At 40.4% G+C, this 13,023-nt stretch overlaps 1 protein-coding gene across 3 annotated transcripts in view; it reads left to right on the forward strand.

Moving 5' to 3' along the window:
• Positions 1–13,023, forward strand: part of CAMTA1 (calmodulin binding transcription activator 1) — an 899,418-nt gene that overhangs the window by 884,162 nt on the left and 2,233 nt on the right. For all 3 annotated transcript variants that reach the window (XM_060088900.1, XM_060088901.1, XM_060088903.1), the window contains 2 exons: positions 413–606; positions 1,398–1,472. In XM_060088900.1, the coding sequence (XP_059944883.1) occupies positions 413–606; positions 1,398–1,472 (269 nt within the window). The remainder of the gene's footprint in view (positions 1–412; positions 607–1,397; positions 1,473–13,023) is intronic.

The following is a 13,023-nucleotide window of genomic DNA, read 5'->3' on the forward strand; positions in this document are numbered from 1 at the left end:
ATTAAAAATGGGAGGTTAATTTAAAATGTTTCCAAATTGGAGAGGAAATATTCATCTTCGGCATTTCAAGTTTTACTTCCTAAATAATACTTTTTTGATTCCTAAGTGTCTCGGTTTATTGCCATTAAAACTTTTTTCCAAAAAGGGCAAACAATTTTGATATTTGAGGGGAAAAAACCCCACATTTAAATCAATGCATTGTCTGAAGGAAACCCTTAAAGTAACATTTTGCATTTTGGAAAGGTAGGTGAAAAGATGCCTAGTTTGCCTCTTTAATGATGCAACCCCAGAGGATATGAAAAGAAAGGGAAAAGTATTCCTCCTTGCCATCCCCACCTGGTGGGCTCAGAGGACACCCAGGCCTGCGTGGCCCCCCTTGTTACTGCTGTGCTTCTTCTTGTTCCCCCTGCAGTATGCACTTTATAAAAAGATGACACAGGCTGCCATCCTGATCCAGAGCAAATTCCGAAGTTACTACGAACAAAAAAAATTCCAGCAGAGCCGGCGTGCTGCTGTGCTGATCCAGAAGTTTTACCGGAGTTATAAAAAATGTGGCAGGAGACGGCAGGCGCGGCGGACGGCAGTCATCGTACAGCAGAAACTCAGGTGGGTCAAGATTTGTGGCGGCCAAGAGAACCCCAGCTGAGTCGAAAGAACTGCCCCGTGTTGACACGCAGGCCTGTACAAGGAGTAAAGCATCTCGCAGCTCTTTTCTTCCCAGACCAGTCTAGATGTCGCATGTTCGTAGAGTTACACCTGTGCTCTTTGCCTGTTTTTGTCTATTTAGCTTCTCCTTTCTCTCTCCCCACCCCCCATCCAATCATTTTGATGCCACCACCCAGTTTCACCTTGTATCAGAGTCTGGCTGGACCCCAGTTCCTACTCAGAAAGGTGGCACTGTGCTATAGTCGTCTAAAGTGTAGCGTTTCTATACCTAAGACCTTGGGAGAGTAGGTAGTACTCAGCTGCTCCGTTTTGAAGAGTGTAATAAAAACTTCTAGCACCGGAAAATACACTGACGAAAGAAGTTTAGAAAATAATAGCCCAAAGAGAGTGGCAGACACAGGCGAATCAATTTCTAAACCGAGAAAGTCTATCTAATGCCTTTTTGAACAAACGAGCTTATAAAGACTTGGGGAAGAACAGTCACAGGACATCTTATCTTTAGTCTTTCTATTATCTCCCTCCAAGTAGGTGAAAGTGTCTGTAGTCCCCTCCCTCCTTCTCTCCCAGTGATGCCCAGACTCAGAACCATAAAATAGGCTTGTGCTGTTGGATTTGCCACATGAGCTGTTAGGCTAAGAGTTTTCTCTCACTGCTGACCTGCTTTCAACTTTCGCACATGAAGCTTTACAGCACCCTTCTCGTGACAGTAATTCATATTCTGGCTTTTTCAGGAGCAGTTTGCTAACCAAAAAGCAGGACCAGGCTGCTCGAAAAATAATGAGGTTTCTACGCCGCTGTCGCCACAGGTACATTAACCCTCATCCCGACATTTTCCTCTTCGAGAATAATAAAACCACCCTCATCGCCTTAACCGCTCATGAACTCCTTGATGAAGCTAATCCCCCACAAATAATCAGGGTACACGTCCCAAATGACACTAGGATAACAGAACTCTTTAACTAGGGACTGAGTTGCTGCCGTGAGAATACCGGTCGCTGTTCCAGACGATGCTGTCTAGAGATCGAACCGTGGAGATCATGCCAGTGTTTTTGTTTTAATTTGGGTGCAAGGACAACTTAGTCGGACTGGCTTTTCATTCCAGATTTTTCTTTAGCAGTGTGTTCTTCACTCTAAACCCTTACTGTGCTAACGTGTGTCCAAACAGAAAAGACACAGAGTTTCTATTCTGAAGGAAAGGTTGAGACACCGCTAATGCCATCCACGGTTTCTGATGTAGAATTTCCACTAAATAGTTGGTGCCCTCTACTGGCCGTGTCGGAGCTAACACCCTCCATCAAATGATCAATTCCAGCTAGTCTGTGATGAGAAACAGGAGAGGTGGTCAGAATGAAACTGGGCAGGGCAGGAAACACACCCGAGATGGAGGCGCATTTCCAACGAGAAGTGGGCTCCGGTGACCCCAGCATCTTCCTGCAGAGCTACGCCAGGGGAGTTTCTCTTTGTTTTCCTGAGTTTGGGATGCCTTGGTGAAGACGAGGTCCTTAACTCCGATTTGGGGGGCTGGTGAACCGTGTTTTTCTTTTCTTTACTTGGGTTAATATTCCGGCCTGACCTCTGTGACATTGGCCGACTGAGCTGCGTTTAGATGGCTCTGGCTCTCCATGTAGTTTTGTCGCTTGTCTGTGCATCGGGAGCTATGCAGTTACAGACCCAAACTTGAAAGCAAGCTCTTTAACGTCTGATTTCCTCTTTCCTGTTTAATTGTACCCAAAGCCCGAGTGTCCAGGAGCAGTTTGATTCCTCAGAGGTTTCACTTTAGTTTTTTCCCCCCTCAAACTGTCTACTTGCTAACTTTGAGAGTATTTTAACTTTGAGACTTACTAGGGGTTAACTGGCTACTTGTGTGCACTTTTACTTAAATTAACAAAATAATTCGTTTACATGACCGTGGAAGGGAACGTGGACAGAGCCACACATGCACAGCGATAAAAACTTTTAAAGGAACATTTTTTAGGTTATATACGGTGTTCTCTAGCTAGAATGCTGCCAGGGCAGCTCATGCACATTTAGCGTATTCCTCCGCAGAGCGTTTGCTCTCCACCACGCAGTGATGGGGTTTTCCCCATGATGCTAAGCAATGAGGTGCCCATATCAATACTGTGAAATAGCAAGTCTTGTTAGGAAATGCATATCAGAATATGTGGCATGGCCAGGACGTAATGAAATGAATCCTCCAGGCCTTACCAAAGTCAATCTCTTTTCCTTATTATTTACTCATACCTTTGACTTAGCCTTAGGGGACTTGCAGCCAAATAGAGGAGTTGATTTTCTTCCTTTGGTGAAAATATCAAGGCCTTACCTGGGCCCTTTGCCATATATTCTCACGTGTGCTCACACTCTTCTCCCCTCTTCCTCTTCCTCCTGCAAAACAAAAAACCCAGGAGGATTCAATCCAGTACTGCTGAGCCTGGGATTAACACTTTCCTAGCAGGTTTTATCTTCGAGGAAATCGCCTCCACATGGCTCTTCTTTAAGCCACGTCAAACAAATGTTCACAAATTAAATTCTCCTTGGTTCTTCTGGTCTTTTCCTCAAACTTTGAAAATATGTATACATAATGCCACCTTGGTCGTTGTGAGCAAAACTACATAAAGTCCCATGTTCATTTTCTTCTTCTTCTTTTTTTTTTTTTTTTTGGCCAAAGCCTACCGTGTTTACATTGGGTGAACTGAGTGAATTGAGAGGGTAAGATATTTAAGCAAAACATAAACGCCCGAAAGGCTGCTTCCCACAGAAGACTGAACGAAGGAATCGTTTCACTCATGTTTTTAGAGTTCTCCTTTTGCAAACGAGTAGAGAAGCATTTCATGATGATTTTGCCTTTCTTTGGTCCATATTTTAACCAGTAATATCCTCATGAAGCTAATAAGCTTTTTTTTGTGAAGAGAGCATCAGATTATGGATCTGAATTTCTGTTCATTATTTGAGGTTAAACAATGACCCCTACTGGCTCTTTTCTTTACTTGCCCTTTGATATTACAGATGCTAGAAAAATGTGCAGGCAAATTGGAAGAACCTTTGTCTACTGACTGTGTAAGGTCACTATTCACTTTCCGTTTCCATATATTCAATGAAGGAACCTGAAGAAATCCTGAAAAATCTATCCTGGAAGTTTGAACTCATTTTCCCTAGAATGAGTGTCACCCTGTTGCCATTCTGGGTTATTGAATATTATTTTAAGAGAAACTGTCATCTGTATTGTCCCCTAGAAGCATTAAAATAGGAAACCTCATATGACAGCCTCTCAGAAAAGGTAGGTAGGAAGTGGCTTCAGGAATCAATAAGAAGTGTCCCATTTCTTTAAGGATTTTGCTCAGTCATGGACCCCAACATTTTTAGACTGAAAAATAAATTGGTGAATTTCCTACCTGCTCATTTCACATATCCCACCACCACTCTCCTTTTCTTTTTTTCCAAAAAAAAAAAAACAAAAACAAAAAAGGAACACTTTATAGTCTTTTTTGTTGAAATAAAGCTATTTATAAGATTTCTGTTGTGACCCTCACATGCTAATAGCTCTTTGGTGTTGTTTTACTGTCCAAAGCCCCCTGGTGGACCATAGGCTGTACAAAAGGGTGAGTTTAGCTGCCTGCTAGCCAGTTTCTCTTTATCTTCCATTTTCAATATTTTGCTTTTTGCTTGCTTGCATGGGGCTGCAGTCTAGGTATGCCCGTAAAGTTTCACATCCATTTCGAATGAAATAAGATAAAAACTAACCCTAATTACTAACACTGCTACTTTATACAACAGGAAAACAGTCACATACAACCATAGACATACAAATGCATGAGCAAGTGAAAGGGAGGGCCTTCTGAAGCCACCGCAGGGCATGTGTAGCACTTGGTGGGAGAAGCCTTCAGTATAAAAAAACAGTGGCTGGTGGGACAAGTTTAAGTCTAAACAAGCCTCTGCACTAGAACAAAGCCTTAAGCAAGTGGTTGTTTGCGATGAAAATAATCTGCCACATGAAATTCAACTACTGCCGTGTCAGAATTTCTAAAGGAAAAAGGCTCACTAGGCAATACTGATGTTTTTCTTTTAACTCATCTATTTCTTGTTTAGAGTTACATAGTTTCATTCTCTAACTCTCCCTTTCCCTGGTGCTGTGAGGTAAGTCAGTTCCCAGAGCTGCCCTTTCTGAACCAACTCAGGACATTCATTATCCAATAGGGAACAAACCTGACTTCCAGCATTTAATGACAGCACTGAGGAAAGACAGGGTGGTGTGAAGTGTGCGAAATCTGTATATTCTATATAGCAGTCAAGAGTGGATGTTCCGAGAGAATTTGTGTTTTAAAGAAATGACAGTGAGTAGGTGTCCAACGGACACTCTGAGTGTTCGTGAGATTTTAGAATGTGATGCTGATTTGTAAGTACGCAGACGTGACTGTAACATCTTAAGTTATAATAAACGGTTTACTGGCAGAAAACTGGTTTTTAAAAACCATGAATTGAATTCACCAAAATCACACTTGAATTTAGATTAACTTGACCACTTTTGTCTTAAGAGAAGATGCATTTAAAATCTAACGTGACAAAAAAATAAGGTAAAATATAACACGGCAGTTAGCTCTATCAACTCAGCTATATTCAACACTCTCCCTTCTTACCTTACACTAATACTGTATTTAGTCATTTGCAAGATTTCGGAGAAAAGGTCATGCTTCAGAAAAAATCTCAAACTTCTAATGTCTCTGGAGAGATCATTTCCCGTATCACTACATTTATGTTGATGGTAATATTTATTCACTATATTTTAAGCCAAGTGTCCAAAAACATTTCCTTAAAAGGCCAGATAGTAAGTGTCTGTTGCAATATAGTAGTTCCCCCTTATCCATGAGGGATACGTTCCAAGACCCCCAGTGGATACCCGAAACCGTGGATATACCGAATGCTATGTATATGTGTACATACACACTATGTTTCTCCTATACTAACAGGCAGGTAGTGTATACAGTGTGGATGCACTGGGCAAAGGGATGATCCACGTCGCAGGCAGGACAGAGTGGAGCAGTGTGAGATTTCATCATGCTACTCAGAACAGCACACAATTTAAAGCTCATGAATTATTTATTTCTGGAATTTTTCATTTACTGTTTTCAGACCGCAGTTGACCAATGGGTAGCTGAAACCTTGAAAGCAAAACCGTGGATAAGGGGGAACCACTGTACTTAGTTCTACCAGTGAAACATGAAAACAGCCACAGACAATCCAAAAATGAATGGTTGTGACTGTGTTCTAATAAAACTGTATTTATACACAGACCTGCATTGGGCTGGATTTGGTCCATGGGCTGTAGTTTGCCAACCTAGGGTGATAGGAGAATTGAGTTTTTATAAGTTCTTCCTAAATCAAAACCTTATCCCTGTAAAAGGTCTGAAGCCTCACCTATTGAAAACCATGGATAGTCACTGAAGGAGAAATTTGTTAAAAAAAATAATAATAAAGCAGCTACTTGCCTTTGTAAATTTAACTAGTCAGACCCCTCTAGAATTAGGCAGTTGCTTACAATTAAAATATTTCAGGTCCCATGTAGTGGAGCTGGCTCAGTGATGTCTGTGTTTGAAATATAAGAGAAAAGGGGGGCACAAATGTCCATTTTTCTAGTCCCCCTCTCTCTGCATACATAGATAATGTCTCTTTCCATTAGAAAAAAACCTCCCAGAGAACAGATGCATGCCCTAGTATTCAATTTAACTATAAGTTGTAGTATCTTGCATGTTATATGCAATTTATATCGTCCGCTGCAAGGATCCAACATTTTAGTAAAAGTGGTTGCTTATGCACTTTTGAAGCCTGTTAGGTTCTGGTATGTTAATGATCATTTTTTTTTTTTTTTTTCCTTTTTTTTGCGGTATGCGGGCCTCTCACTGTTGTGGCCTCCCCCGTCGCGGAGCACAGGCTCCGGACGCGCAGGCTCCGGACGCGCAGGCTCAGCGGCCATGGCTCACGGGCCCAGCCGCTCCGCGGCATATGGGATCCTCCCAGACCGGGGCACAAACCCGTATCCCCTGCATCGGCAGGCGGACTCTCAACCACTTGCGCCACCAGGGAGGCCCAATGATCATTTTTAAGAGTACATTTTCTAAAAGTGCTTTTCCATGCCAACCAGAGTCCCCACCTTAACTTCCTGAATGCTGGCTGCATTCTGCTGTGAGTTCCTAAAACTCCTCCTCATGCATGGAAAAGTGGAATTTCATAACATCCTCTCTGCCACTCAGCCTTAGGGGGTTTGAGAGAGAGGAACTCAGAAGCTTTCAGGTTTCTTCCAGTGTGGTCATTTTCCTCTAACGTATGAATTGAGGAATAGCTTAGCTGTGTCTTGTCTGATTCCCAGTAGGGTCTCTCGTCCTCTCTGTCCATCGGAGAAGTCACGATGGTCCTCCAAGGGTTCCCAAGTTGAAGTTACTCTTGAGAGGCAGGACATTCTCTGAGGAGGATTTATATTCCTGGAATTTGTGTCAAAGAAGCTAATATACTTACCAATGTATAAAGTATACCATATTTAAGACATTTAAGGTTTACATATCCAAAGATAATATTTGAAAAATGAAGAATTAAATTTTATGGTACAGTATGTGTAAAATACGATTTGACCCCAACTTTTAAGTTAATGAAGCAGCAGGATGTCTAAAAAGGGAGGTGACGTCAATTATCAGAATTAGGATCCAGCTGGCTAACTCCAGCAGCAGAGCAATCAGAAAATACCAATGTGTTGGGGGCTTCCCTGGTGGCGCAGTGGTTGAGAGTCCGCCTGCCGATGCAGGGGACGTGGGTTCGTGCCCCGGTCCAGGAAGATCCCACATGCCGCGGAGCGGCTGGGCCCGTGAGCCATGACCGCTGAGCCTGCACGTCCGGAGCCTGTGCTCCACAACGGGAGAGGCCACAGCAGTGAGAGGCCCGCGTACCGGAAGAAAAAAAAAAAACAACAACAATGTGTCTTCAAATTTTCAGTCTCGGGGAAAGCTAAGAAAAACACCAAATGGTCCTCACCAAGGCCAGCTCATTTTCACTCAGTCGTTCCTCCAGACTTCACCCTTAATTTACCCAGTAACTTAAAATGAAGTCATCCAGTTCCTAATACCGTCAAAGGGATTTGTTTTGTCTCGGACACAATAACTTGTCAAGAGAAAACATTATACACAGAGAGACGTTTGAATCAACAGTTTTAATTATTTTTCTTAGTTCACTTAGGTGTTATACTACTTCAGCAAATGACTGAAGGATTTCTAAGGTTGAAGAACTATTTAAGTGCTCTGGCTGAGAATACTATATTCCAGTTGGATTTCGAATATCTTGAACAGGGTGTTATTCAGTGTTACAGCAGAAAACCAAGATGCCTCAGATGTAAAGGAAATAGTAAAGAGCTGAATTATATAACAGGTTTGTCCTCCAGGTATTGAGACTAGAAAGGACAATGCCTTAGACAAATTTCTTCTTTCCCTAGTGAGATCAGTTTTCTGCGAGAGGGCTCTATAACCTAAAACAGTCCCCGCAGGTATTGTAAACCGTAATGGAAATTACGTATGGAAATAACCGATTTCTTGTTAATTGCTGGCCTAGTTACCCATGTTCAATAAAGGTGGGTGAAGCCATCCAACTGGAATAAAAAGAGCCCTGATTGGAGGAAGAAGAGATAACACTTTCTGGTCACCAATTTTTAAGCAACAGGTTTTCTCTCTATTTGACAATGGGGTTTCCAAACACTGAACCGGGCCAGAGGCTGCTAGTTATCTTGGTAAGTAGCATGGACAGCACTGATTCCTGAGAGCAGCCCTGCAGAATATCTCCAGTGGGTCACTAGCAAGTCCTGCGGGTCACCCTTAGACTTTTTGTGTGGTTCTCTACACGTGGGTCCAAGGGGCACTTCTCCAACAATGCCTGCAAGTGAACTGTTGGAGAAAAGTAAGAGTGCTCTCTCAACAGCTTGGATGTCACACTTCCCTAGTTAAATTTGGCGTGAGGTGTGGTTTCCCAGTGGCCCAGTCTGCTCGGTGAGGAGTAAGCGGTGAAGGTGGGGTGCGGCATCTAACTTAAATCTCCCAAGTAATTCTCTCTTACTTGCCTCTTTTAGGAAATGAATCTTTGGGGAACACAGTGGCGTGTGTTACATTGCAGACAACATGCTCTGTGTCATTCTTATTGGGCCTCTCTGTCTTTTTTGTTTTGCAATCCAAATGAGATTTCTGGAAAATGGCAAGACCTCTCTTTTCCTAAACCCCCCCCACGAGCTATTGCAGCTCTCAGAGCAACAGGTAACTAAGCAGAAAGCCGCATCTGGCTGCCCTGTATATTTCTGACGTCCAGCATTGCGAGAATATACCTGCCAAAATCCACTGACTCATGACACATTTCTCTGGCTGAGCATCACTGAGTAGATGTTAACGAAGCCGCTTTGCCTAATGCTTTACCCATGGAGCCATTGTTCGCTAAGAGTCTTTGAAGCAGGGCTACTTCATTTATCCATAAACGATCATGGGACGTCTGATGGAAAGGAACCCCGTGGGCTTCTGCTGGCTTTCAGCGCTGTTGCTTACCACATCACTTCAGTACATTACAACGCGACATGGTTTGGGTTGAGACTGCAACAATATCCCAAAGATTACTTTCAGCCTATAGAATGTTGGGGGAGATCCTGGGATTGTCTTTAATTTTAATAGTTGGATGGTCACAGGTCAAAGTCTTGCTATTCTAATTATCATAATTCAAGCCAGTAACACGAGTACCATTTTGCAAGTTACTGATGCACAGTTCAGGAACGTGGTCCTGGCAGCTCTCCTTATAGTAGCAATTGCCTTGTGCCTACAGAAGCTACAGTTTCTATCTTGTATTAATTGTCTTCACAGTCTCAAGGAAGACTGCTCTGCCTGTCTTCCATGTGAGGAAATTCAGAAGTAAGTGTAATTATCATGGGATTTGTTTTTAGATAACCTGGACATTATTAGACTCAGTTCTTTCCTAGCCCTGAATGAGGCTAACACTTACAATTCTTTAAGAAAATCCAAAACTCAGTAACCCTTAGCTGAGTTTGTGTAACGTAATGTAACAGAAGTTTACTGGACCTCTGTACTCTCAGTTCTATAGATACAGTGACTACAGGTACAGAATTTTCAAGTATCATTCCAATTTCAAAAATTCTGCTCTACCTTTACCAAGTTTTCACACTGAAAATATGTTTACAATACAGGTAATATCAATGAAACTAGCTCAATCGATTTTTGGGTTTGGTCTATAAAATTTATTTTTTCCCCTCCACTGAACTTTTCAATTGTTCTTTTATGTCACGTGAATACAACATTTGTAAGAAACAGTAGTAGTAACAGATGGATAGAAAAACATCTTAGAAACTTTTTTAAAGAATGACAAGCAGAAATAATTATTATGAAGGAAACACATAACTCACTGTAGTACATTTTGGAAATACAAATAAGGAAAATCACCCAGAGATAATAACTGTTAAACTTTTTGTATCTTTCTTGTGGTAGAGGCATTTTCAGTTAACCTATACCTTTTAGTCATTATTCATGTCTTGAATGGTTGAGACAAGGCGGCCACAAATTTCTGTGACTATTTGAAACACTCTGATTTGAAACATCTGTCTCTTAGAACTTACTAACAAAAATTCTAGTATCAGATGTTGTTCTCATTCACTTCAGTGAATATAATTAATTGTTTTCTGTTCCTTTGGAGGCAGCATAACAGTCAAACATATTTTACCCAATTGACATTTGATGTAAAGCAAAACAAAACAAAAAATTAGCACTGCTATCTTATCCTAATAATCTACCCTCAAGTAACAGAAACCTCCATTTGTGATTTCAGTAGTGCAGACTGTAAAAGTCTCAAGTTCATCTAAACTTGCAGAGGTAAGTTAACACCAACATGATCTGCAAATTGGAGAATGAGGCTAAAAGTCTTCGGTTGCCTTGATTCTTAGTCCCATTCTTTTCACGTTTCAGATCTACTTCAGTCGTAAAATTCATAAGTACGTTTTATGTGGAGGTTTTTTTTTTTCCTCCAAAACATTGTAATAGAATCAACATAGGGTCTTACAAAGAATGACATCTTAGAACTGAAAAAATGTAATTGTCATCATCAGTTTCAACAATGTACTCATCTCATGCCATGGAAATTTTCCAAATGCATGTTTTTTTGTACAGATTTTAGGAAAACCAATAAAATAAGAATTGGGTTTAGAAATGTTTTTTCTTGTTGTTGCCCTGAGATATTGTTTGAAGCAGCAGAGCGGAGGAGCGAAGTCAGACAAACCTGACTTCAAATCCCCACTCTGTCATTTATGAACTATATAATTTGAGGTAGGTTGCTCAATTCCTATAAATCTCAAGTTCTACGTTTATGAACTGGAGATGATTCTGATACTGTGAGGACTAAATAACGCAACACATACTAAGGAACCCATGTAGCTCTTGGAACGTCAGTGTTCTCTTCCTTTTTTCCTAATTTCTCCTTTAACAATTTCCCGTAAAAAAAAATTCCTGTGCCATTTAATTCATTTTAATATTATGTATTTATAATGCTAGTAGACTGTGAAAACTGCACAATGAAACTAAAAACTAAATTCTCCAGTGGAGTTCAGGAGTTAGGAAAGCCTAGAAAATTGGAATGTCTCATTTTTCCTGAATAGACAATCGCGGTCATTCTGTGTGTGGACGTGCATCTCTCCTTACCTTAATGCTATGTGAGGCTAGCACTAGCTTTATAGCGGAGTATTTACGTGGTAACTTTAAAACCTTGTGAAAACGTAGTTGACATTTTAATTAGCTCAGAAAGAAACTGCCAAAAAACTGCAGAAACAAATGTGACCATTTTAACTAAAAAAAAAAAAAAGTTTATGTTATACCCACCGTGACCAGCTGATTACAGATTCTTTGGTATGACACTGTATAAAACATTTCTGGTTCATAATTCACGCTCCTTTTTATTTCATCCCAATGATGAACTTAAGATTTTTAAAGCCTTCCTGTTCACGCTAGCAAAATTGTGAATGGAGATCTTTGTGTTTATGCTCTCAGGTTTTGAGTTCAGAATTCTTCAAATTCTAGAAATCTCATCAGTGATGGAGTCTCTGTTGCACATTTGTGAATGAGTCCTGTACTAGTGCAGAAATAAAATGTCGTATTTGAAGTAGCATGCACATTTTGCCGTAATTCAGCAAGGAGGTCTGCACAAGTACAGATACATTGCATGCCCAGAAGTAAAGGTGGCATCAGTGCATGCCTTGCATTTTTCCAGCCAAAGGGCTGTTAGTATAGATATTGCATGTTTAAAAATTGAACACAGAATATAGCATGTTTCAATTTTTAAAAAGCCATTTATCAAGTATGCATGTCCAAAATTAGGGACCTATAATGATGCACATATCTGTACTGCAATATGATCCAAATCACCTGAAAATTTAATAATCCATAGTATACTTAATTATAAAGTTTAAATAATACCTGGATCCAGTTACGAATATAACAATGTATTCTAAATGTACCTATTAAGAAAGAAGGCTTTAATAGTTTTGAAGATACACTGTTTGATCAAGCTGAGCTTGGTGTATTTAGTAAATAATCAGACAAATAAGTATGTTTTCAAACATTATAATTCTTTTTAGTATTGATAAAGTGATAAAGCTTTTTTTCTGAAAGAGAGCATCTTCTCTTTGAAGAGGTTGTATCAACTTGGCAGAATTCTCAGAAACGATTCTGCTTGGAGGTGGTAAATATAATTTTCTTAAATTGCTATTATAGTACATATGCCATTCCATTGAATGCCAACCTAGGTAATAGAGCAGTAACTTATTACTGGTTTTTCAAAATGTTTTCTTTCCACATGAGTGTTCTCTAGAAAGGAAACTAGCATTCACTTTAAAATAAAATTTAAATTTACTGGTATAACTTAAGATAACAAAGAGGCACTACTCTTAGAGAAACAGAAAACCATATTTGGGAGTTATTGACCTCAGTATAGGCCCATATTAGGAAAACAAATCAGATTCTTTTCTTGTCTTGCTGTTGAGGTAGAGTATACGTGTCCTGAGAAACTGCCACTTCTATTTGGCTAAAATCATCCTCTCACACCCATTTTTAGCAAACGTTATTATATGGTATGCAGTGCTACAAACCATCTGTGACTTACAGGGCATACACTGACTTCAGAAGTGAGACCCTGAAGTCACATTTGCATTTGATCATTCTCATAGTCAGGCAAGCTTTTAGTTATTTGTCCATAAAGAGAAATATATTCTTACAGCTTGGAATCTCTTCCCAGGTACCCCATCTGCATCAAGTGGCCATATTGAAAAGCCAAGGCAAATTTTTATATTAAAAC

This window comes from Mesoplodon densirostris, chromosome 2, assembly GCF_025265405.1.
Source record: "Mesoplodon densirostris isolate mMesDen1 chromosome 2, mMesDen1 primary haplotype, whole genome shotgun sequence".
Taxonomy (NCBI): domain Eukaryota; kingdom Metazoa; phylum Chordata; class Mammalia; order Artiodactyla; family Ziphiidae; genus Mesoplodon; species Mesoplodon densirostris.